General features: G+C 39.3%; 2 protein-coding genes across 2 annotated transcripts in view; both read left to right on the top strand.

The window, feature by feature from the left end:
• Positions 1–12444, top strand: part of skic2 (SKI2 subunit of superkiller complex) — a 28013-nt gene extending 15569 nt beyond the window's left edge. Inside the window, exons 22-29 of the mRNA XM_008422762.1 lie at positions 3737–3841; positions 4058–4193; positions 5238–5364; positions 5539–5749; positions 8175–8285; positions 9610–9828; positions 10221–10361; positions 11498–12444. Of these exons, the coding sequence (XP_008420984.1) occupies positions 3737–3841; positions 4058–4193; positions 5238–5364; positions 5539–5749; positions 8175–8285; positions 9610–9828; positions 10221–10361; positions 11498–11698 (1251 nt within the window). The 3' untranslated portion in view covers positions 11699–12444. The remainder of the gene's footprint in view (positions 1–3736; positions 3842–4057; positions 4194–5237; positions 5365–5538; positions 5750–8174; positions 8286–9609; positions 9829–10220; positions 10362–11497) is intronic.
• Positions 12445–13223: 779 nt separating this feature from the next.
• Positions 13224–22069, top strand: prrt1 (proline-rich transmembrane protein 1). The gene is made up of 4 exons (XM_008422765.2): positions 13224–13564; positions 17899–18227; positions 18832–19023; positions 21337–22069. The coding sequence occupies exons 1-4, from the start codon at positions 13546–13548 to the stop codon at positions 21511–21513; spliced, it is 717 nt and encodes a 238-aa protein (XP_008420987.1). The 5' UTR covers positions 13224–13545; the 3' UTR covers positions 21514–22069.
• The last annotated feature ends 1699 nt before the right edge of the window (positions 22070–23768 follow it).

Below are 23768 nucleotides of genomic sequence, written 5' to 3'. Positions count from 1 at the left end.
TTCAATGAGAATATTTCATTCATTCAGATCTAGGATGTGTTATTTGAGTGTTCCCTTTATTTTTTTGAGCAGTGTATATATGCTACACATATATATGTATACTATATATATAGTATACATACACATTTGGTATACAATAATACAGATATATATTTACATTTAATATAAACATATATATGTTCATATAAAATAAACATATGGCAATATATTTTTTATGCACATACAACATTTATTTATATATAAGTATACCATATAATACATGTATAGTATACATACAGACATCTGTCTATATAAAATAAATATGGCTATAAATTTTTATACATTTATAAAAATAATATAAAAATATTTATATATATATATAAAATAAACATATGGCTCATATATATAGATGTTTTTCTATGGTATTTTTAAACCGGAGCTCCCGGCGAGAACCAAAGTTAGAAAATATGTCTGTCCATCCCCCCCGTCCCTCTGGCCATCCTCCCATCTCTCTATCCATCCCCCCATCTCTCTGTCCATCCCTCTGTCCATCCCCCCATCTCTATCCATCCCCCCATCTCTGTCCATCTCTCTGTCCGCCCATCAATGACAGACCGATGTATCTATCATGAATGTTTTTGTATGGTCATGTCAGACCGGAGCACCCGTAGAGAACCTAAGTCAAAAAGTCCCTCCTTCCATCCGTTCCTCTCTCTATTCCTTCTCTCCCTTCAGTAAAAGTACTTCCACCATCCCTCCTTTGTGTGGTTTCTGCCTTTTACTCTGTCTTTTGTCCGTCGAGAATTTGCTTTTGCTTTATATTTGCTGTCATTGTCCGAGTCTTCAGTCTCTGTTCTAGCTTTTGAACATCTGACTTTGGACCCAGACCTCCCCTTCAATTGATTGTCGCTTTCGTCTTCGTGGCAATCTGTTGAATCCTCTGTGGACGTCTCCTCAGCTGTGGGGCACGAACTGCGTCTTCTTCGGGAGGAATCTGTTGACTCATCGTCTGAATTATCTCCAAATAGTCTTGAATCAGGCGTTAGTCTTCCTAGGGGTAGTGGATATTTCTGGTTGGAATCTGTCGACTCTTCAGTCATGTGCTCATAATCTGTATCGCTTGAAGACTCATCTGAAAATTTTTCTGGTTTCCTGATTGCATTCGAACTCTCCGCTGAAGAAATGTCCGACCTCAGTGGATTATAAGGTTTAAGGTCCCCCAGAAATTTCTCAATTTCTGGTTGGAAGGCCTTATATTCCTTCAGGAAAAAATTGATTTTATTCTTGAAATAATTCAAGCGTTTGTTCATCTTCTCGTCTTTATTTGATTCCAATTTAAACTTGGAAATCTTTCGTTTGGTCCCGAGTTTTACTTTTGCCTTCAACTCATCAATCTTCTTTAGCTGCTCTTCCTCGGCCTGCTCCAGATCTTTGATCTTCTTCTCCATGTCTTTGTAAATGACCTCCCAGGAAAGTTGGTCTGAAAGTCTGTCTGTTAAGACCACAACCACCGTTTCTAACTCTGTGTTGAGGGCTGTGAGCCTTCGTTTCTCATCTACTGCGCACAGAAACTGGTATTTCAACATGGGCACATTGGTCGCTTGATGTCTCAACATTTTGATCATTTCCACTAGTTTCTCGTTCTTTTCGACTGCTACCTTCAATTCTTCCTGTTCCGCCGCTACTTTCTGCTTCACAGTGACCAAGTCGTAGATTTTTAATTTCTGCCTTATCTCTCTAAAGTAGCTGTCTTGAAAGGCCATCATCTCCGTGCTTTCCCTTTCCTTCTCTGTGAACTCATCAAATAGTTTAGTCTGATGTACAAGTTGCCGTGACAAGACAGCAACATTTCTTCTCAACTCTCTGTTAAGAAATGTCAGCCGTTCCTGCTGCTGCTGCGCCGCCATTTTCAAAGATTTCATCACAGGTGCCTCAAGTAGTTGTTCGTTCATGTTTTTCATCACGTCAAAAAGCAGATCTCTCCTTTTGCATAGGCCGTCCACTTTTTCTCTCTCATCAATCCAGATGTCAGACTCCAAATTCAGCTTAAAGAGCCGTCTTTCGCATTCTTTGAAAAACTCCCTCTCGTCTCTCTCCAGTTGTTTCCGGCTTTGATAACGGCTTCTGCGCAGCTTGGCGTTCTCGAGTTCTGCGTTGATTTTCAGGAGCTTCTGCAACGCCCTCCTGTTCTTCCTGCGGACTTTTTCAGCATCAAACACAGGAACTGTGTCTTTCTCCTTCTCGGCTTTATACATTTTGAGATTTTTCTCGCAGGTGAATCCAAAAATGTCAGAGCTAAACAAAATGTAGGTCGGACAGCTTCAGGGCCAAAATCCAACTGGAGAGAATTCTGATGACTCACAGACAACAGCATCAAAGGATGACATCATCAGTCTGTGTGTGACATCATTGGTGTGATGTCATAACCATCCATCAGGGCTCTCTGTTTTATAATTGTTGCTTAGACATAGACGGAGTTTGTCATTCAATTGTAGTTTTAAAAACTTACAAATTGAAAGAAATGTTGTAGCAAGGCTCTAATGATAATAATAAACAAATAAGTAATAATAAAAGTATTGATGTAAAGATGCTTGTGTGGCTTTTAAAAGTGTCCTGAAAGCTGCAATTCCCTCACCGTCTCAAGTTTTCTCAGTAACAGGCAATCTAACATCTGCAGTTTTCCTCAGAAATGTTTGTTTAAATCTAAATTACTTAAATTTAGATTTTTGTCCAACGGACTCACCGAAAATCAAATAAAAACGCAGAGCGCCGTCCTGGTTTACAGAACAGCAGTCCTGGAAAATGTGAGAGCGTGGAGGGAGTTTTAAACCCGGAAAGTAAACGTTGCCATGGCGATTCAGTGTGGTTGCCCAGGGCAACCCCTTAAAGAATTTGTGGCATTCTACATTGTTAAATCTGTCCACATGATTGGATGGATGATCTTTCTCTCTACATACCTGGGGCCTGCTTTGCCTCCTGAATGCCTTTAAACAATTCAACTATCTGACCATTTGTTGTTGCCTTTTAGTTCGTTTTTTTAATGGTTTTAAATGTTAGTAAGTCACTGAAATTCTTGCCTTTCGTTATTTTTTTCTTTATTTTTAAAAACATAAATAAATTCACCTTGTCCAAATCTTTGGAAACCGCTTTGGAAAAATAAAACCAGTATTTAAATTGACATCTGTTGCTCTGCTTCCATTGGGAAGCAGCTTAATGTTGGTAAAACGTCATTATGAGGCGTCAAATTACTTCTTTTTTTTCCCCCCATTTGAGAAAACATAGGGGCACCCAAATGACCGTTACTGCATGACGGATATATATATAACTTAATTTCTTAAAAGTCTGACACTTTTTTTTATTTCGGGAAAAAAAGGTATTCAACAAATTTACTTTGTTTTTCCACTGATATATCAGTCATGTTAACAGCTTCATTAGTGTAACATTCTATGAACATTTGCGTTTAGATCTGACAACTGTGGAGCTGATAATCGTTCATTTTGTTTTATATTTTCAAGCGGACCGTCTAAAACACTGTTGGGTTTACCAGCTTAAGGCGATTTATTTTGTTTTAAATTTGCAGAGAATATTCTCAGTCTCTCATGAGCAATTACATTTTTGACTCTCTTAATAGTTATCTTCTGTTTTAAAATACGTGACAGGAAACTTCTCATTAAGCATTTTAATGACTTGTGTTACTTTTAGGTAAATTATGAACATCCCTAATTGGCTTCATATTTACCTGCTGTCTTGTTTTCAGAAAGCCATCATGGAGTCTGTGAACGGACTCAAAGCGCTGTCTGTCGGTCGAGTTGTCATCGTCAACAACAAGCAGCATCTTAACGCGCTGGGAGTTATTCTACAGGTAGAAAACACACCCTGGACTCGGGGATTACGCTCTCCCTTTTTCTCACAGTTGTAAACATCCAACCTAATTTCTTAAGCTTTTGATCATCATGTATTCAAGTATACTTTTTTCATCTGTGAGCAGTAAAAAAAAAACCATCTCGGTGAGCCGCTATTAGCAGCAAGTGTGGAATTTCTTTGTTCTATTAATAACTCCGTCTTGTTTGTTTTACAGGTGTCCAGCGACTCTATGAATCGCACCTTCACGACGCTCATCATCTGTGAGAAGGGGAACGAGGAAGTGGCTGGAAAGGCTGAGGACAGCACGTCTTTCCAGCACCTGTACAACACAGCTCTGTTCATACCTGAAGGTAGAGCTGCACAAACCCATAACATCAAAGTAACATTTTATTGCGCCTCTTTCTATGGACCCCTTGCATGTTATTGCTTACAGAAAATTTGCGCCTGTGCACAACGCCGGAGGGCAAAAAGATGATTCTTTTACGTCCCATCCATAGCCGCGCTGCCGTGGTAGAAACATTTTATGAACTTAATGAAACCTGGAGATGTAGGTATTATTAATTTAGTGCAGTGCGCCACAGCAAATGGAAAAATAACGCAGAAAAAACATCAAAGAACAACTCAAAACTACTCGTATTCTTCATTTTTCTCGCTCTGTCTGCTACGCTACAAAGACTCGTTGTCATAGCAACTGATAATGACGCCACTTTATGTTTCAGGGTTCAACACCAAAATACACTCAAACATTTCCCACCAAGAACAGAACATTCAGTTGGTTACAGTATTAAAAGCTGGATGCCTGTTTTGCGATTATTAAGTGATCGCTGTAGTTGATTAGCTAACCTAACACTGTGGTGGTTGATTAGCTACCGCTGCTATTAGCTAACCTAACACTGCGGTGGTTGATTAGCTACNCTGCTATTAGCTAACCTAACACTGCGGTGGTTGATTAGCTAATTTAAACACCTGCTCTATTGATGATCATCTCACCTTTTTTAAAACATTTTTAACTGAACTGAAACACTGAATTCCACACCACATCTATATGTTGAGGTTGTCAAAGTCAAGCTAGCATAACTGAGCTATTTCCCTCTTCCTCGCTATTTATTTTCCTAATTAAATCTTTTTATTGGCCTTGCTATCTAGTTGTCGTAGTGTTGACGATGATGAGTCCCTTTTTATTTTAACTGTCAGGCGCATATTAGAGATCTAACACGTTATATCGATAACTTAACAACTAAAACCAATGCTAGTCATCGTCTGCTAGCAGCTTTTTGCCCTCCAGCAGGGAGGCAGTTATGACGACCATAACTGCTTTCTTTTTATATGTAAACAAGCAGGCCTTTCAGATGCAGGATAATGTTTTTCTGACGTTGTCTTGCTGGTTTTGTCAGGTCCATGCAGCCACACGGTGCAGAAGTTAAAACTTCAGGACATCTCCGCCATCACAGTGAAAACCCTCAAAGTGATTCCCGACAGGATAATCGATAACTACAACAAGAGGCAACAGCTGCGGTTCAGGTGCCGTCAGCATCCATCTTTCATGTTTTAATGAAGGGATTGGGACCCAAACCTGTTTCTGAGGCCATTTTTACATTTCCAATAGGGGCGAGCGGCATGGACTTAGAATTGTGTCGCAATATTTTGTGGTACTATAGCGATAACGGCAATCATTTACGCTCCTTGGTGATTCAGGGCCGACCCTCCCGGACAGGCCATCTCCACGGCGACACAGGAGCTGCTGCGCCTGGCCGAGGCGAACCCGGGCGGCGTGGCCACCCTGGACCCGGTCAACGACCTCCAGCTGAAGAGCGTGGACGTGGTGGAGGGCTCCATGAGGCTCCGCGTGCTGCAGGACAGCCTGCGGGACTTCAACTGCGTCCACTCGCCCACCTTCGCAGAGCAGGTGTGTTTTTCTGGACGTGTTTAGTGTAGAGGGATTACCAGTCGACGTCACGTTGCGTCGGCAGCCGCTCTACTGCACATGTCACCTTCAGAACAGGCGAGAATATATATTATTCTAACTATTTAAACTATTTACAATAATAATTTACAACTGGCAGGGACTCATTGAGAGCTGATGATCTTACCGTGATCTAGTTGCTTTGACATGGCTAGCATGTTAACGTCCGACGTTTCGGCCGTTTTCTCTCGTCATTTATCGACTCGCCTGCATTTAATGCGTCATTAAGACGCATTTCACTCACAAATGTCAATTTAGTAACATAACTTATTTTATTACGCTGTGTTAACCAGTTGTAGTACGCCGACAACATGCTAGGTAACGTTAAAACAGCACGATCAATTCGGGTAACCACGGCAACCAGCGAGCGTTTAAGCCCGCCCGGCTCCTTCTGCAGTCAAGTCCGCTGTGTTTACGAACTAATAATCCAAACATTTAATAGATTTAGGATTAATTGTCGATTAATTAGATCCAAATTAGTTCCAGTCGTTTATTTAGTGTTGTAGTTTGGCCACAATCCAGCAGAGGGCGACAATGGTCATCCTTATGTTTGACTTTAATAGTTTCCTCTGTCAGTATTTAATACAACTGACTCAAAATAATGTTTTGTTTTTTTTTTGTTTTTTTTCATCCGGCATATTATGAAAAAATTTGAGTTTATTGTTGCAAGAGAAATGTCAGGTTTTTAAGAGAATTTTATTTTTAGTTTTTTTATATTTGAAGATATTTTAAACATCCAAAATAAAACATGACGGAAATAAAAACCACTTAAAACCAAAACCATGAATAAAATGGATTATGTCTGAAAAGAAAATTGCCCTTCAGAAAATATTAATCATCCGAATGGAAATTGAGCTCATTTTAATTTTCTATGCGCTTAATTGATTAATTGCTTATTCCAACAGGTTTGCTTGCATCCCTAGTTTAATAATCATCTTCTTCCTCTTCTTTATATTTCTGAGAGGCACAACAAATACAGGACAAAGCGGTATTAATGAGAACAGAATATTTAAAGAGCTAATTAACACCACAGCTCTACTTAAGACCCTTGTTTTGTAGCACGCCCTGTTTGTTTCGTTTTTATCCCTGCTCCAGTTTTCCTTTCATCTCTCCATCAGTTTCTCCTCGAGCTTCATAATAATATCAAACTCTAGCTTTAAACATCTGCGTCTAAGCTCTCAAAACAAGCAGCTTCAGTAAGGAGATGTGACCCGTTTCTATAATTAAACCTACAGCCGCGGCTGAACGCCGTCTCACACGCACAGTGTGTCTTTTGAGCCACCTCTCTCATTACTCTGCATAATAAAAAGCTCTAACTCTCCGTATCACACCCTCCTCTTATCTGCCCTCATGTCTTCAGTCAATATTCTGGGTTTTATCTGCTTATTAATGCAGTGTGGATGACTAATGAGAGATGTTTGTGCAGTCATGAGGAATGAAAGTAAACCGCAGTTTAACCCTGAATGGAGAAGTTATTAATAGAAAAAAACTCAGATCCTAGAGCTAATGGACTCGGCAAGTTTTGATCTAAATTTCTGCACTGAAAAGAAGATTATCTTACACAGGAGCCACACTGCAAAAACACAAAATCCTACCAAGTATTGTTTTTCTGGTGTAAATATCTTTGTACATCTAAAATAAGACAAAACTGACTTACAAGTAACTTTTTATCAAGAGCTAAAAAATCGTTAATATTGATAAAAAAGTACAACTTTCACTGGCAGATTATTTCACTTTTAACATTGGAAAATATCTTGTTATAAGTGAAATAATCCGTCAGTTTAACACTTTTTAAAGTCAATATTAAGGAATTATTGACTTAAAACAAGCTAATATATCTTGCTAAACAAGTTGCTTGTAAGTCAGTTTGGTCACATTTTAAGAGTATTAAGATATTTCCACTAGAAACCAAACCAACAATACTTGGTAAGATAGTTTTTGCAGTGTACAAACCTTCACAGATCTTGTTTTTGTTTTTACTAATATTAATATCAAGATAAGATTAGAATATGAAACAGGTGAAACAAATGATAGCAATCAGTCTTTCACACCTACAGATCAATTATTGAAGCATATTTTTACTCTTATTTTTACTTTGTTTGAATCCTCTTGTAGGAACAGGAATGTATCTAGATGCAGATTTTTCATTTCGGCCTCATTTTTCTCTAATAAGTAGCATCAGTTTAAGTTCAAATTAAATAACTTGGAACGTTACCATCTCGCCTTTTACTACGTCCCAAATCGTGAAAACCTAAAACAGAAAGAGGAAACATTTTCTACCGTTAAACATGTTGCTTCAAAGYCTGATTGTTTCTGCAGTGTTTCTGTTTTACGGTTCATCTCGTGTGTTGCTCTGTTTTGGTTCCAGTTTGCTCGTATTAAGGAGAGGATGAGCGTTCAGGAGGAGCTGGACCGGCTTCTGTTCCTGGTGTCGGACCAGTCCCTGATGCTGCTGCCTGAATACCACCAGAGGATCAAGGTTTGGATCTTTCCACAGAGTTTCTGTTTGGTCCTTAACAGTCGATCAAATTGTGTTGAAGACTGAAGTTTGAAGGAAATAATTACTCACCGTGAAATTGATCATGGTTTATTGTGTTTAACTAGAAAATTGGGATCAGAGCGGAAAGTTTTTTGTAAAAGTACGATTCAAGTTTTATGTACTTTTACTTAAAACTTTGAAGAGCTGATTGAAAGAGAGAAAAACTACATTTACAAAACTCTTAMAGGATTTTTCTCTTTGACTTGAACTACACCGTTACAAGGCATAACTACTTTTACACCARATATACTTCCAYAGCTTCCTTTCCTCTAACATGTGGCTTTAAAAAGGGCGTCTATTATGCAAAATTCACTTTTTTATGTTTCTGTTTGGGTTTCAGCTCCTTCTAAAAACAACTCAAGCATTAAAAAAACACTTAGCTGTTTTTAACAATAAGTTAATTMATTTCTGTTTCAGAAACTACCATTTGTTAAGTCACATTTGGCATTACTTAGCAACCCAACCCTGTTACCTRGCAACCCAAGCAGAGCTCCAGCACATTTGGTCAGCTGGTTTTACCTCTTTATGCGCTGTACAATGGCTGCTGGAAAAGATAGGTGCTTTGTTGTTGACTTTCCATCCAGAAACCACTTGCCGCATTCTTGTTGGTTGTGCAGGAGGCTCTACTAATACTTTTCAAAGATGTGCGGTTGTATAACTGTGCATCTGTTTGCAGCCATTTTCACCTGTGAGTGTAAACGTTGAGTTGGGRGGCAGAGGTCGTGGCCAGCAGCTGACTGTTTGGATTTAAAGCTGCAGTATGTAACTTCTACACAAACATGTTTAATCCATATTTATTAAGTGTCACCATGTTGTGACCACATGGTTTGAGACGGATAATTTGTCAAAACATCGATCTCAACTTCCTCCCATTGCTACTATTGTGGTTTTCAAATATGCACCGCTCCTGGTCAAAAACAACCAATCAGAGCCAGGAGGAGGGTTCTAGCGCTGTCAATCAACCTCGTGTACATGCTACTTAATGTACTAATGGTGGAAAAGCAACTTACCATTACAGGAAAGCTGTCATCTGTGGCTATGCTAATTAGCCTTAGCATTGGTGTCAGGCTACGTTGTGATGTACCAGCTGTAGCGTAACAGAGACGTAACAATTTATCATCTAGCAGAATCTGTTACCGTGACAGGCCTACTAGAGCTATCCTAACCTGCTCCAGGATTTTAAGGAAGTGGGTTCAGTCCTGCAGTCGTTCGTCAGTCTTGATCCTGACCAGGTTTGTTCATCTTCCTGCTCTGTGGCCCTCAGGTCCTTCAGTCGCTGCAGTACATCGACAGCAGCGGCGCGGTGCAGCTGAAAGGCAGAGTGGCCTGTCAGATCAGCAGCCACGAGCTGCTGCTGACCGAGCTGCTGTTCGAGAACGTCCTGAGCCCGCTGGCGCCCGAAGAGAGCGCCGCCCTGCTGTCCTGCCTGGTCTTCAACCAGAACACGCAGACGGAGCCGCACATCACCAGCACTCTGAAGGAGGTGAGGAGRAGGASGAGGAGGAAACGGGCTCTGCTCCCTGCGCGTCACGGAAAGTAGTAGTTAATGAAGCGCCGCGTTGCAGAGACGCTGCAGTGACTCATTTTGTGTAAGGCTGTGTTGACCTGATGCATAACGTCCTGCAGAAAGGACAGCGAGGCCTCGTCTCCTGACTCACACCRGGTCACGTATTAAATCACTTTCTGCTTCAGAGTGTCGGGAGCAGCCTCGACATGAAAGAGCTTTACTGGAGCTTAAATTAGTGATGACCTGAGTCGCTGTCTGGAAGAAAAAAAAAACAGATTTCCTGGGAAAAGATCCTCCTGTTGACACCCAGCAGCAGCTTGTAGAGTCTGACAGGTTTGATCCACTTTGTCCCGTTTCTCTCCTTTCAGAGCATCGAGCGCGTGCTGTCGGTGGCCCAGCGGATCGGGCAGCTGCAGCGGGAGTGTGGGATCGCACAGACGGCCGAGGAGTTTGTGGGCCAGTTCAAGTTCGGCTTGACTGAGGTGGTGTACTGCTGGGCCAGAGGCATGGTGAGGATGTCCACGTTGTGACCCAGTTCTCACTTTTTACACCACATTTCTTGCAAACTGCAGCGTCCGACTGTTGTAAGAGTTGTTCATTTGAAACCAGTAAACCCTGATGCATCTCTTGGGGTTTTGTAGTAATTGAAGGAGCGTTCACTCTGGCCACTTTTAGAGAGTTTGATTTGTTTATGGAGGTGTAAATGTGCAATCAAATCCTGAAAAGCAAACTCCTGTACGCCTAAAAACCTCCGTCTCAGCTGTTGAATTGAACTCTGACGTAATTCAAACGGATTTGTGAATCAGACCAGAGGCCACTCCAAAAGCAGGGCATTCTGGGTAAATACAACCAAGCAAACACCATAATCTAGCGTTACAGGACAAAATGGCTCGTGGTCTTTTGCAAAAGACAAAAGAAAAGTCGTACAAAAATCTGACGCCACTCCATCGTTGCTTACATTTCATGAGGAGGAAGTTGAGCTCATTTGTTCTTCAGAGGTTTCTGTGTTGTTTCCTTCAGTGGTTCTTAATGCAGCGCCACCACAGGCGAGGAGGGGAACAGGTTGTCAAATGGTTTGTTTGACACAGTGCAACTTCAAAAAGAACCGCAGCAGCTGAAAATGTAACAAATGTTGCAATTTTGGTCCCCAGTTGAACTGAATCAAATGGATTCAGTTCACCTTAAACTTCAACTCGTTAAGAAAATGTCCTTGGGGTGTTACGAGAATAAAGGCATAAAAATATGAAAATAAAGTCAAMGTATTACAAGAGTAAATTTGTAATATACTTATATTTATTCTCATATTTTTATAGATTTTTCTTGTAATATTATTATGACTTTATTCTCATGATTTTATTACTTTTTACTTTATTTTTTTAATATTGACTRTTGTAATTTATTTTTTCTTAGCGTGGCCATCGTGGTCATAGAAAAGGAATCAAAAATAAAATCGATTAGAATAAAAATAGAATCTGAATGTTATTTTTCAGCCCTACCTAATGATGTCGCATTAACTCGAGCTGGCCTATAAATAAAGTGTTTTTGAATCATATTTAGTTATCGCACCTGTATGCTCCGTTACATTAATCCACCCATTGATTTATTGATCAGTTGCTCCACTAACTGRTCTCCTGTCCTGCTGCAGCCGTTCGCTGAGATCGCGCTGCTCACAGACGTGCAGGAGGGCACGGTGGTCCGCTGCATCCAGCGCCTGGACGAGGTGCTGAAGGAGGTGCGGCAGGCCGCCCGCATCGTGGGAGACTCCGTCCTGGGCAGCAAGATGGAGAAAGCCTCGTTGGCCGTCCGCAGGGACATCGTCTTCACCGCCTCCCTCTACACCCACTGAGAAAACGAACCTGAAGGAAGAACGAGCCAATCATGTAGAAACTGGACAGACAAGGAGGGGGGATGTTTGTGCCTAAAGAAAGTGGAAGCCAGCTGATGTTTACATGGAAATCTGGGAGAGATTTTAACTAACAGACCAAATACTTGAGGAAAAGGACGTGGAGTTTGGGTTGTAAATTATTGTACAGAATTAAAATCTGTTCCCAAAATGCTTACATGATTTCTTTAAAAAAAAAAAAAAAAAAGTGTTAAGATTATTTAGGGAGAAAACTGAGGTTCTGAGAAGATAAATTAATCATATTTATCAATAAATAAATAAAAAGATCCTAATAAGGATTGTTTCAGCAGGGCTGGTGAAAGATTATACAGGGCCTGAGGCACAATTGGATTTTGGGCCCCACTTCCTGTTAATTCTACAACTCTTGTAGCTAATGTTCATGTTTTATATTTTATTCTATTTCAATGTATTTCATCAGTGATGGGACATATTAACCAACATAAGTGCATTAAAACAACCGTGTAAATATGGCAACTTTAGCCACAAGGGCTAATTTTCAAATTTAGTCCCCTGGTTTATGGTAAAAAACAAAATGAATAGAACCATGCGCAGCATAGCATTTACAACAAATTACATTACGTAGTTATTTTAGCTACTTTTAAATTTTATTACTTGTAGCCAATTAAAATGCTGATTTGAAGAAAAATTGAGTATTCTGTATTGCCAATTAAAAGGGTTTTTAATTTAAATTTTATATTCTGGTCAATAGAATGAACAATCAGTCACTTCCTATTGTTGCTTTACCTCTTTTTTGTGTTTATTAATACTTGCGTTTCCATTGACCATACAATTGGTGCGATTTCACATTTTGAAAATAAATTGGCCTAACAGRAACAAATTTTGACATTTTTTSATAAAGTTTTGTCGCTTTAATTAGAGGGTTTTTTTTGGCCATATCAAAATTTATTTCACAAAAGTGCATTGGAAACTATTTTCTCATCACATGAGTCACATGATCAACAACAGGATGTTGCTACTGGAGCAAACCACGAAGAAGACAACAGGAAGTGGTAGGAGGATGTTTTTAATGACTTATGAACAAACTTTGTAGCGTTTCTTGTTTAATGGAAACACTGCAACTTTGACTTTTTCTTTTTGTTACATTATCGGAATATAGACAAACATTTATTTGTAATGGAAACTCAGCTACTGACTTCTCTAGACACATTTTGAGCCTATAGTAAAGGATTAGTTTTGATGATCAGATTTGCCAAATATGTCATAACAGATTGTTTTTTTATTAAAATTAATTACTCTTAATTTACTTAAATTCAGCTATAACTAAAAAAAATGTTTTCAGTGGATATTTTTTTATATTTAATGGTGCAGATCTGGATTTCTGTTTCTGCCAAAGCAAATATTTWATATTTTATTTTCTCCATTGTTGTAAAGCTCTTTGCCGCTCAGTTCGCTTCTGCTTTGGGCCGGCTCTCTTCCAGCYCACATTCCGGGCTGTCGCTTTAAGACGAGGGTAGTTTTGTGTTTCATTAATTCAATATACAGCGACGTGTTGGTGAAGAAACCTTATCSGAGCAGCAGCCGCACGGAGCGGAGCAGCGGAGCGACACCGAGGATTAAAACCCCGTTAGAAATAAAAAACRCCTCGAGTTTATTTCAAACCGAGCGTGTTTTTAAGATGAAGACATCCTGAAGATGGGTTTAACGCATTTGGAGAAATAAAATCATCGAAAGGAGGGGTTTTTTTTCTTCTTTTTTTTCTTATTTTTAATATTCACCAGCAGCTGGAGTGAAACATCCGACTAAAGGAGACGTACAGAAAACCGGGAGGCATGTCGTCTGAAAAACACGGTAAGACTGAGACGCATTTTCTCTCTTTTTTTGTCAGATTGGTTCACATTTTGCTCCATCCCGAGCTGCTTGCTTCAGCGGGAGGATGCGCCGCTGTGTGGGTGCAGCATGAGGGGGAGAAAATCACCGCAGGGCCTCTAATTATCACTGTTAAAAGTGCCCCCGTCAGGGTAGTTTCGGGTCACTTCCACCCCGGCGACACGATTCCACCCGTATTTCATCACGAACCACCCAGAATGCGGCGTTAAAATCCATAAAACCTCAGTTTTAATCTCTCATKTCCATCATTACGCACAAGCTTACGTACGTCTCCCCAGACTGTTTGATGTGGGTGTCCTCTGCATGCGCGTGCCTTTACTTGCTCGTGCCTCCGCTAATTAATCAATAATAAATAAATAAATAAATAATGACAGTAATAGCTGTGGGTCTGCAGCCATAGTTACATCTAATATTGGGAGCGGAGACGGAGCTTGGCATCCAGAATGAACTGGACTGAAAACTGGAGCTGATAGAGGAGGGAAACAAAGGACGAGCAGCAGCAATAAAGAAACAAAACGGTCTATTACATTGGTTCTGCATCATACGATTTATATCAAAACAGTTTCMGAAATTAATTTTTAAAAACGACTTTCTATTACAGCTAGAAACTAGTGATCAGGTTCTGAACATCCAAAGACACATAAAGACAGTTGCAAAGTTGGTCTTCTTTAATTTCTAGGCTTTATGGATTAATATCCCAGCAAGTTTTACATGTTTATCTAGTCTATTTTTGGTCTAGTTTCTAGTGTAAATATATTAGTGTTTGAAATAAGACRAAACTAACTTACGAGTTATTTTTTAATAAGATATATGGGCTGTTTGAGGTCAGTAATTCCTTAACGTTGATGTTTAAAAGTTCTGCTCATCGGCTATTCCTACATCACGTGAATTACATCACTAAAACACATTTTAGAGATTAAAAAAGAAAAAAAAACTACTTTCTATTACAGCTAGAAACTAGTGGTCAGGTCCTGAATATCCAAATACACATAAAGACAGTTACAAAGTCGGTCTTCTATCAGTTCCAGGATTAAAAAAACTAATATCCCAGCAAGCTTTGTATATTTATTCATTTTATCTAGCTTCTAGTATAAATATCCTGGCATTTGAAATAAGACAAAATGAACTTACAAGTTACTTTTAACTTGTTACTTTTACTTKTTACTTGCTTGTTTTAAGTCAACAATTCCTTAATTTTAAAAAAAGGATTATTTCACTTATAATATGGGAAACATTTTGGTCCCATGTCACATGATTTACTTCACTGAAACAGTTTATAGACATTAATTTAATAACAACAATCTATTACAGCTAGAAACTAAAGTGACCAGGTGTAGTGATGAACCTTCAAAGACACATGAAGACGGTTACAAAGTCTGACTTCTATCATTACAAGAACGTTTCTGGGATTAAAGCACTAGTGTCACAGCAAGATCTGGAGAAACGCTACTGGTTCCAGAAAGTGGCAGATTATTCACWATACATTCCAATCTGCCAGTCGAATGTATAGTTCCACTGGCAGATTATTTCACTTATAAGTGAAATAATCTGCCAGTGGAACTATATATTTTAATCAATATTAGGAAATTATTGAACAAGCTCCTGAAAAATTACTTGTCAGTTATTTTTGTCTTGTTTCAAGTGTACTGACATTTGCACTAGAAACTTCTACTTTGTAAGATTTTGTGTTTTTGCAGTGTGAAMTATTTGGTTTGTCTCTCTCCGTCTCAAACTCAGTCAGATTAGATTATTGGTACGTTTGTAGTGATAACTACAAAAGCAGCAGCTTTAACTCTGCACTGCTTAATTGACTTTGGACAAAATTTAGATTTTCTAAAAATGTTCCTAGAGGAAACATTTAGTCAAATTTAAAAAGCTTAAATTTTGAAAAAATCAGCTGCAACTCTCAGATTGAACGCGGTGAGCCAGACAGTTCTCTCAAATTGATCAAACTCAKTGTAAGTATAATTTGTCACAAATAGATCAATATGTTATGGTGTATTGTTCTATTTGCCATTTTATTTTAAGCAATCATTMAATCAACATATTACCAAGCAAAATCAAGCTTCCTACTCCGCAAAAAGTGCTTKTTCCACTGSTGGATTWTTKAACTTTTAACATGGGAAAAATWTCTTGTTATAAGTGAAATAATCTGCYAGTGGAACTATTACCCTTTTTAATATCAATATTAAGTTATTATTGACTTAAAACAAGCTSATAATTCTTACTGAAAGTTACTTGGAAGTTAGTTTTGTCTTATTTTTCCCCCATTGAAAACTCTGCCGAACATGTAGCATAATATCTTAATGCTTTGGTTGTAAGCAGGCTGACTTTCTTGTAATTGTTYAATGGWAATTGCTATTGTTAGATATCAGAATATTGGTTGTATGTAGGTTGTTTTTTGGAATAAGCGAGGAAACAAACATCAGCAGCAGTGTTTAATCCATTTGTTGCAAAKCTTATGTTTTGTGGATTATTCCACGTGAACGCTGATGTCTTGTGAGAAATGTTTTGCCTCTTGTTGCCTGTCGGTCCTGTAAGCATGGGAATAAAAATGCCTCTTGGTTGCTTTTGCAAATAAACTTCTTTTCCCGTCTGTAACCTTCGCTGGGTGTCTCTCTGTGTTTCTGGTCCACTTCCTTCTTGTGATGGGCGTTAAGGAAACTCTACATAAAGCGAGTCGTCACTGCAAAAACACACAAAGTCTTAGAAAGTATTTTTGGTCTAGTTTCTTTTGCAAATGTCTTATTACACTTGAAGTAAGACAAAACCAACTAAAAAGTAACTTTTCAAAAATATAAGAGCTTGTTTTAAGCCAATAATTTCTTAGTATTGACGAAAATGTATTAGTTCCTGTCGGATTATATTCATTTATAATATGGGAAATTTTTTTTGCTGTAAGTGAAATAATCTGCTAATGGATCAAGTACCTTTTTAAATTTAATATTCAGGAATGAATGACTGAAAACAAGCTCCTACACTGCAAAAACACAATCTTATCAAGCGTTTCGGTCTAGTTTCTAGTGCAAATATCTTATTACAATTGAAATAATACAGAACTAACTTACAAGTAACTTTTTCAGGATTGTTTTAAGACAATAATTACTTAATATTGATGTAAAAGTATTAGTTCCACTGGCAGATTATTTTACTTAAAACATTTTTCTCATAAGTGAAATAATCTGTCAGTGGAACTGATACTTTTTCATCAATATATTAAGGAATTATTGACTTAAAACAAGCCCTTAATTTGCTGAAGTGTTACTTTAAASATATGAGCTTGTTTTAAGTAATATTGAAAAAATGTCTTATTAGTGGATCTAGTACTTTAAAAAAAATCAACATTAAGGAATTATTAACGACGCTCCTATATCTTGCTGAAAAGTTACTTGGAAGTTAGTTTTGTCTTATTTCATATGTACTAAGATATTTGCACTAGAAACTAGACTAAAATACTTGTTAAGATTCTGTGCTTTTGCAGTGCAGCTGCTCGGTTCAACATCCAGCATGCACCTGTTTCCCCCCTCACTTCCCTCCTCCATGTCCCTGTCAGGCAGTATTATCTCAGCTCCCCTTTATGCTGTGAAAACACGACACTCCATCAGTCATTTTCTGACAAAAACGGAGAGAACTCACAGGTGGGAGAAAGCAGACGAGATTCTCCACGATGAAATGCCACATGTCTGACTGATGATAAACAGAGATGAAAAGGGTATTTGTTTCATCGTCTTCATCCTGAGGCGTGAAAATGTCGACTGCTGTCATCATTAATGCAGAGATGGAGCAGGTTGGAGAATATATGGCCTTCCTGTACAATTCTGCTTGATTCTCATCTCCCTTCACTGCTCTGTATTGGATTTCTCCCATGTACTTTGATTCCCTCCTTTGGGGGAAAAAAAAATTTTAACTTGAAATTTGATACTAAAAAAAAAGTCTGAAAAACAGGGCTGCACAGTGGCGCTGTTGGTAGAGTTGTTGCCTTGCAGCAAGAAGGTTCTGGGTTGCATGGAGTTTGCATGTTCTCCCTGTGCATGCGTGGGTTTTCTCCGGGTACTCCGGTTTCCTCGTTTCAGGTCCTCCCCCCCAAATTTAAAATTATTTTTAGTTTCAAATCTTTGTTCAGTTTCAAAATAATTTTTCAGTTTTAAGAGTTTACGTTTCTGTTTCAAACATTTATTTCCAATTTCAAAACGAAAATTTTTATACAAACTTTGTGGCACCAATTTAGCTCCATATGACATTTAGACGAGCTGCGCTCACATCGTGTCTGTTAACCGTCGCTCTCCTCCTCTCAGGACTCGACGACTCCGGCCGTCAGACCATGCAGCCACCCCCGTACCTCCCTGGGCCCCCGGATTCCAACATGCAGCAGCATCCCAACATGGCCGCCGTGCCGGGCGCCCAGCCCGGTTACCCCGCTCCGCCGCCGCCTCCCGGCTCCGACGGATACCTCCAAGAAACGACGTTCCACTTCGGGGGTCCGGGCGCCGCGCAGGGCTACACGGTGCAGACCCAGGGCCCCGGAAGCGCCATGCAGCACCCGCCCGTGGGGTACATCCACCCGGGCTACCCGCTGCAGCTGCAGCCATGCACCGCTTACGTTCCCGTCTATCCCATGGCGTCGGTGAGTCACAGACCGACTCCGAAACGCTCACAGATTTATTTTTTCTAACTTTTGTTTTGTTTTTATCTATAAACTTCAGGATTAGTGTTGCCACATTGAGGCAGTTTCATGCTGCGTTTATTTATTTTTAGGTTAAAATCTTGATTTTTAAGTCAACCTTTGCTTATTCTAACTAGAAATATTTGACGTTTTGGGTGAATCTTAATTGAAAATCCTTTTATAAGTTTTATTTTTTATCATCATCAATATTTTTGGTAGTATCGTTTTATATTTAAAGGTAAAAAGTTCACGGATTAGTAAAACAAGTAAACAAAATTGGTTCCTAAACATTTAACATCAAAGTTCGTCTGATTTCCAAAGTTTTCATTCAGTTTTATTTTTAGTCCATTTTAAAGATAAAAGATAAATATTTCAGAATAAATTCAAGATAGAAACATCAATAAAGTTGATTTGAATTAGAATTTGTAATTTAATTTGAAAAGTTTGGAAACTTACCTGGAAAATCCTTGAAAAGTGCTTGAATTCTACAATGGGAAAAGAGTGCCATCGCTGCTTTAAGCTTCAGTTTGAATCATCTAACCGCTCCATGTTCGGGTCCGCTCAGGGTCAGCCCTACATGCCAGCAGCAGGAAGCCACCCGGGGATCCCCCCAGGCCAGATCCACCCCATGCAGATGCCCCCCAGCATCACCCTGATGGACCGCCGGCCGCCCCACGACTACCTGCCCATCGCCGTGTTGACCACCGTGTGCTGCTTCTGGCCCACAGGCATCATCGCCATCATCAAGGCAGTGAAGGTAAAAATAATTTTATTATTGTACCTTTATGTCAGAGTAATAAGAACTGCTAATAGCGGATAAAGACACTTTGGATAATTTAACACATCTCTGACTTTGTGTACTAAACAGCTGCCTCAGCCTTAACTGATGTCAGAACCACTGAAAACACATTGGAGCTGACAATCACATACTTTACTACAGTACGATTAAAAACAGGTACAAATGTTTGACCCAAAGTTGTACCAGAAGCTGGAACATAGCAAACCACAAGCAGCAAAACTCTGCAAATACTTGAGGCTCCTTCTATAAAGGCTTTCAGCTGCCAGTTTTAGCAGTTCAAACACCAAATATACCTTAACGTGCATTAATAGTGGACGCCATCTTGGCACGACCTCAGCAGCTAGCTCAGCGTACAGACCTCAGCGTGGTCTGTACGCTGAGTAATAAAAAGGCATAAATAAGCGTTAATATCACTAATATTTACAAATTAGTACAACAAACAGCACCCCAAAGTGATTTTTATTGCAAAAAAATAAAAAACAAAAAATTACAAAAACAATTGCGAAATTCTGGAGGGACTGGAAAGATGTTCAACATGATCTCATTTTAAGAATTTATTAATGTTTTTAACGGGTTTTATCAACACATTCTGGCACAACCACAAAGAGCATTTATGATCTTAAWTTGGCCCAAAACAAAAATGAAGTTTGACACCTCTGCTATAAAACCATCCTGCAAAACAAAGTGCATGAAGTGTTTGGAGCAGCAGAAGGTGGGAAGCTGTTTCAGTTAGAGCTGTGCCGGAGTTTTTCCATGCAGGACGCGGGGATCACAGCTCCTTGCGGTGGCTCTCCTCACACTTAACGAGTCCTGTTGTTCCATCTGTGTGACGGTAAACCGGGCTGACCAACATGCACTCAACATGCCACGTTACGTAACCGCACCACTGTCAGTGCAACGGGACAGAATGGATTTCGTCCTCCGGGCCCGCTCAGCTGCCTGTGAGCTGAGCGGAGCTGACAGGCCGTGGAGGCGCCGGTCCGAGCGGTACAGTATGTGTGGCCGCTGCTCGGCCCCGGCGGCATGGGCGGGCACACAGTCAGCCGTGCCCGCACCTGACCTGTTTAATTTATTTATCTTTTACCTCCGAGTGGTCAGCCTTCTATTTTTTTATTATCTCGATTTGCTCCTGCACTTCCCGTATCTGTTCCCCGCATTTTTTTTCTTCAGCCGTTACAGCTGTTTAATCCGTTGTTAACGTGTCGTAACGTGTTTTTCCGAGCCGTCTTTAAACGCAACATGAGCGGTTACGGTGCTAGCTCCGGCGGGTTAGCAACCGAGACATTTTGCTGTGCAGATCTGAACCCTGGTGTGTTAGAAATTAAAATCATGACAGAAAACCAGTAAGGCAAATAACCTTTGCACAGTTTTCTCTAAACAAACCGAGTAAGTAAAGTAATAAGCTGTTAGCTAGCTAATCCATGACAATTAAGATAGTTAACAAGAACAGGCTACTAATTTTTGCTATCTAGAGGTGGGTAGTTGAGTAACTTTTGGGGGAGAAAAAAGTTTTACTGCACTGTGCGTTTTACTTTTAGTAATAGTAATAGTGACATTATTCCTTCTACTAACACTACTACTAATAGTTTTGCATTTAAAATACAAAGTGCTTTGTTCATATACATCTGCAATATTTTGTTTTCATTAAAATCATAAAATGAAATTCAGTTTTTCTTCATTATTACATTATTACACTGTGTCATCACAGAGTGAATTATGAATAACTGGTACACATTGAAACTTCCTTGATTTCTGAAAACATGGGTGAAACCATTCCCTCCTTGAACATTTTCTGTATTTTTTTTACAGCTAAAATAAACAAAAATAGCCAGATGCTGATTTTGAGGTTTAGGTAGAAATAGACTTCAGAGATTGGAAACATTAGATTTTTGCAATATATAAGATAATATTTAAAAAATCTGAGCATAATTACTCAACATTTTGTACATGCCACTGTTGACATAATTAGTTTTTGTATTAATAAGCAAAATGGATGTTTTATTTGAAAGTTATACGTTTGTTTATGTATTTATATTAAATTAAATACCTATTTACTACTAAATACGTGCTTGCAAAATTCCCGTGGAGCTGGGTCTGTCGCTGCCGTGTGTTTTGTGTTTGTGTTGCATGCAGCGGCCTCTTCCTGCACATGCAGCCTGCGCTGCAGTCAAATCGATCCATACATGGTGCTGTCTTGCTCCCACTCATGCACCGTCTCGTTATGCAACGTGTTTCGCTCAGTTCGCCTCTCTTTTCCTGTCCACTGCTCAGGTGCGCATGGCGATAGCCCGAGGGGACATGGTGACTGCGGAAATAGCGTCCCGTGAGGCCCGCAACTTCTCCTTCATCAGCCTGGCCGTGGGCATCGCCTCGCTGGTGCTCTGCACCATCCTCACCGTGGTAGTCATCATAGCCTCGCAGCATCACGACGACGACTGGGACCCCTAACTGGTCCCACTTTCCCAGCCAGAACGTCTGAATATTATCTATCTAACTACTGTCAATCGCTTGGTGAGGAGGGGGGGGGGAAGGAAAATGCACCGCTTCTGCTTGTCGGCCCTTTCTGTACAGCTACCCACACAGTTTAAAGACCTAACCTGCTTCTATCAAACACCCACCAATGGCCAAAAATAGCAAGCGGTTGTTAAATAGGTCCAGAGTGACCACTTAATATTTGCTTTCATATTAAAAGTATGAGCTGCAGGATGGAGACAAACCTTCTTGTGTTCGCGATCCATTTGTCTGCTGCTAATTGATGCAGTTGGGTAACAAACTGTAAGTCACTGTGTGCTTAATATTTCAACAACCGACTCGCAACGTTCATTTATTACACCGCAAAACACTAAATCCAAGTATGTTTGGTCAGGTTTCTGCTGTAAATATCTTAGTACACTTGAAATAAGAGAAAACTGACTTCCAAGTGACTTTGTATGAGCTTGTTTTGATCAAACAAGCTTATTTGCAGAGCACATTTCAGCAACAAGGCAGCTCAAAGTGCTTTACATCATACGCACACAAAAATATAAAGTCATAAAGCAACAATTTCAACATTACGTTTTGCCAAGTCATTACAAATCAAAATGTTGGTTAGCGTCGCTTTAATTTTGGTTAAAAAGCAACTCCAAACAGGTGAGTTTTTAGTATATAAAATTCTTGACAATTTCTTAATTTTGATGAAAAATTACTAGTTCCATGAGCAGATTATTAAACTTTTAGGAATACATTTTTGTCATATTATAAGTGAAATAACCTGCCAATGAAACTACCACATTTTCATCAATACTAAGGAATTACTGACTTAAAACAAGCTCTTAAATCTTGCTGAAAAATTACCTGTAATTTGCAGAAACCTGACCAAAAATACTTGGTAGGATTTTGTGTTTTTGCAGTGTAAGTTAGATAAATGCACTTTTAGTCCTGCTCAGAGCATAATGCATCATTGTTGGAGCATGAAGTAGTTTTTATTTGTTTTTATAAAGGTTTCCTGCTCCACAAGGCACTAATTTGTGAAGATGGAATGGCCTCTATGCATTTATACGACTGTCGTCATGCATGGGACCCATTCTAGTAATTAAGTAATGGGACTCAGATGGCGTGTCCTTTGGTTATGTAATGTTTCCTCCAAATCAGAGGCAGTTCAACTCTAGGCAATAATCGGGACCCACACAGGTCTCAGATGAGCTGAATAATTTAAAATGATACTCATTTGTGTCCCAGCTAAGATTTATCACTGGTTTTACCGACACTGGTTGCATCGGCCCATTGTGAGCCCCAGCCTGAGCAAGACACACATGGGGCCCAACATGCAGCATCACCAGAAAGTATTCACACCTCATCACCTTTTCTATTTTTTTCATTTATTTATGAATTTTGGTTTCATTTTTTTTCTTTCTTTTTAAACAAAACCCACACCAGACAGCCTACAATGACAAGATGAATACAAGTTTTCAGTCATTTTTGTAAATTTAAACAATAAATGTTAAATATATATTCAGGTATGTAGCTTAATTTTTTTGGTTTAATCACCTTTGGCAGCTAGTTGTGTTCTACTGACTCCTCTACAAGCTTGGTTTGTTGTGTATTTTCTATTCTCTGCAGATCCTCTTGAGGTACGTGCAGGTGGATAGGCGTGATGAATCGACAGCCTGGATTTAAATCTGGTTGGACATTTTAGCAGTTTAAGAACTATTGGTGGGCACACGTCGGCTAACACTCTAATAGCATAAATATTTTTTTTCATTTATGTTTCCGGATAAATTTTAAAGCGCACATTGCGTGTCTCTTTTGTAAAGGTTCAGTTGAATAAAATTCAGCGTCAGTGTTGAAGTTTTGGTTACCGACTGTTAAGAATTGTTCAAGTATTAGTATTCAAGCTTTTATTTTGAAGTGAGTGAAGACTGTTTATGCATTACTTTGTTAAATATTCTCAAAGTGACTCGTTTATGTGAAAGAATACAAGATTTCTTTAGTTTTAAATATTTATTTCGATACCAGTAGGTGGCGGTAGTGGGCACTTTAACTTTGTTTTTTGCCAACCGAGTGGAAGAAAACTGTTTAGACATAAGTTCCGCTGTTCTGTGAGATCGACAGAACAACGCTGTGATTATCACCATGTGCTTATATTTTATCAGCAGCATAACACCATGACATAGAAGGTAGATCGTCATATACTTTATTAATAGCTGTATGACATATCCTGACTT

This window comes from Poecilia reticulata, linkage group LG11, assembly GCF_000633615.1.
Source record: "Poecilia reticulata strain Guanapo linkage group LG11, Guppy_female_1.0+MT, whole genome shotgun sequence".
Taxonomy (NCBI): Eukaryota; Metazoa; Chordata; class Actinopteri; order Cyprinodontiformes; family Poeciliidae; genus Poecilia; species Poecilia reticulata.
The sequence above is the reverse complement of the archived record's forward strand: the minus strand, read 5'-3'. Positions and strand labels throughout refer to the sequence as shown.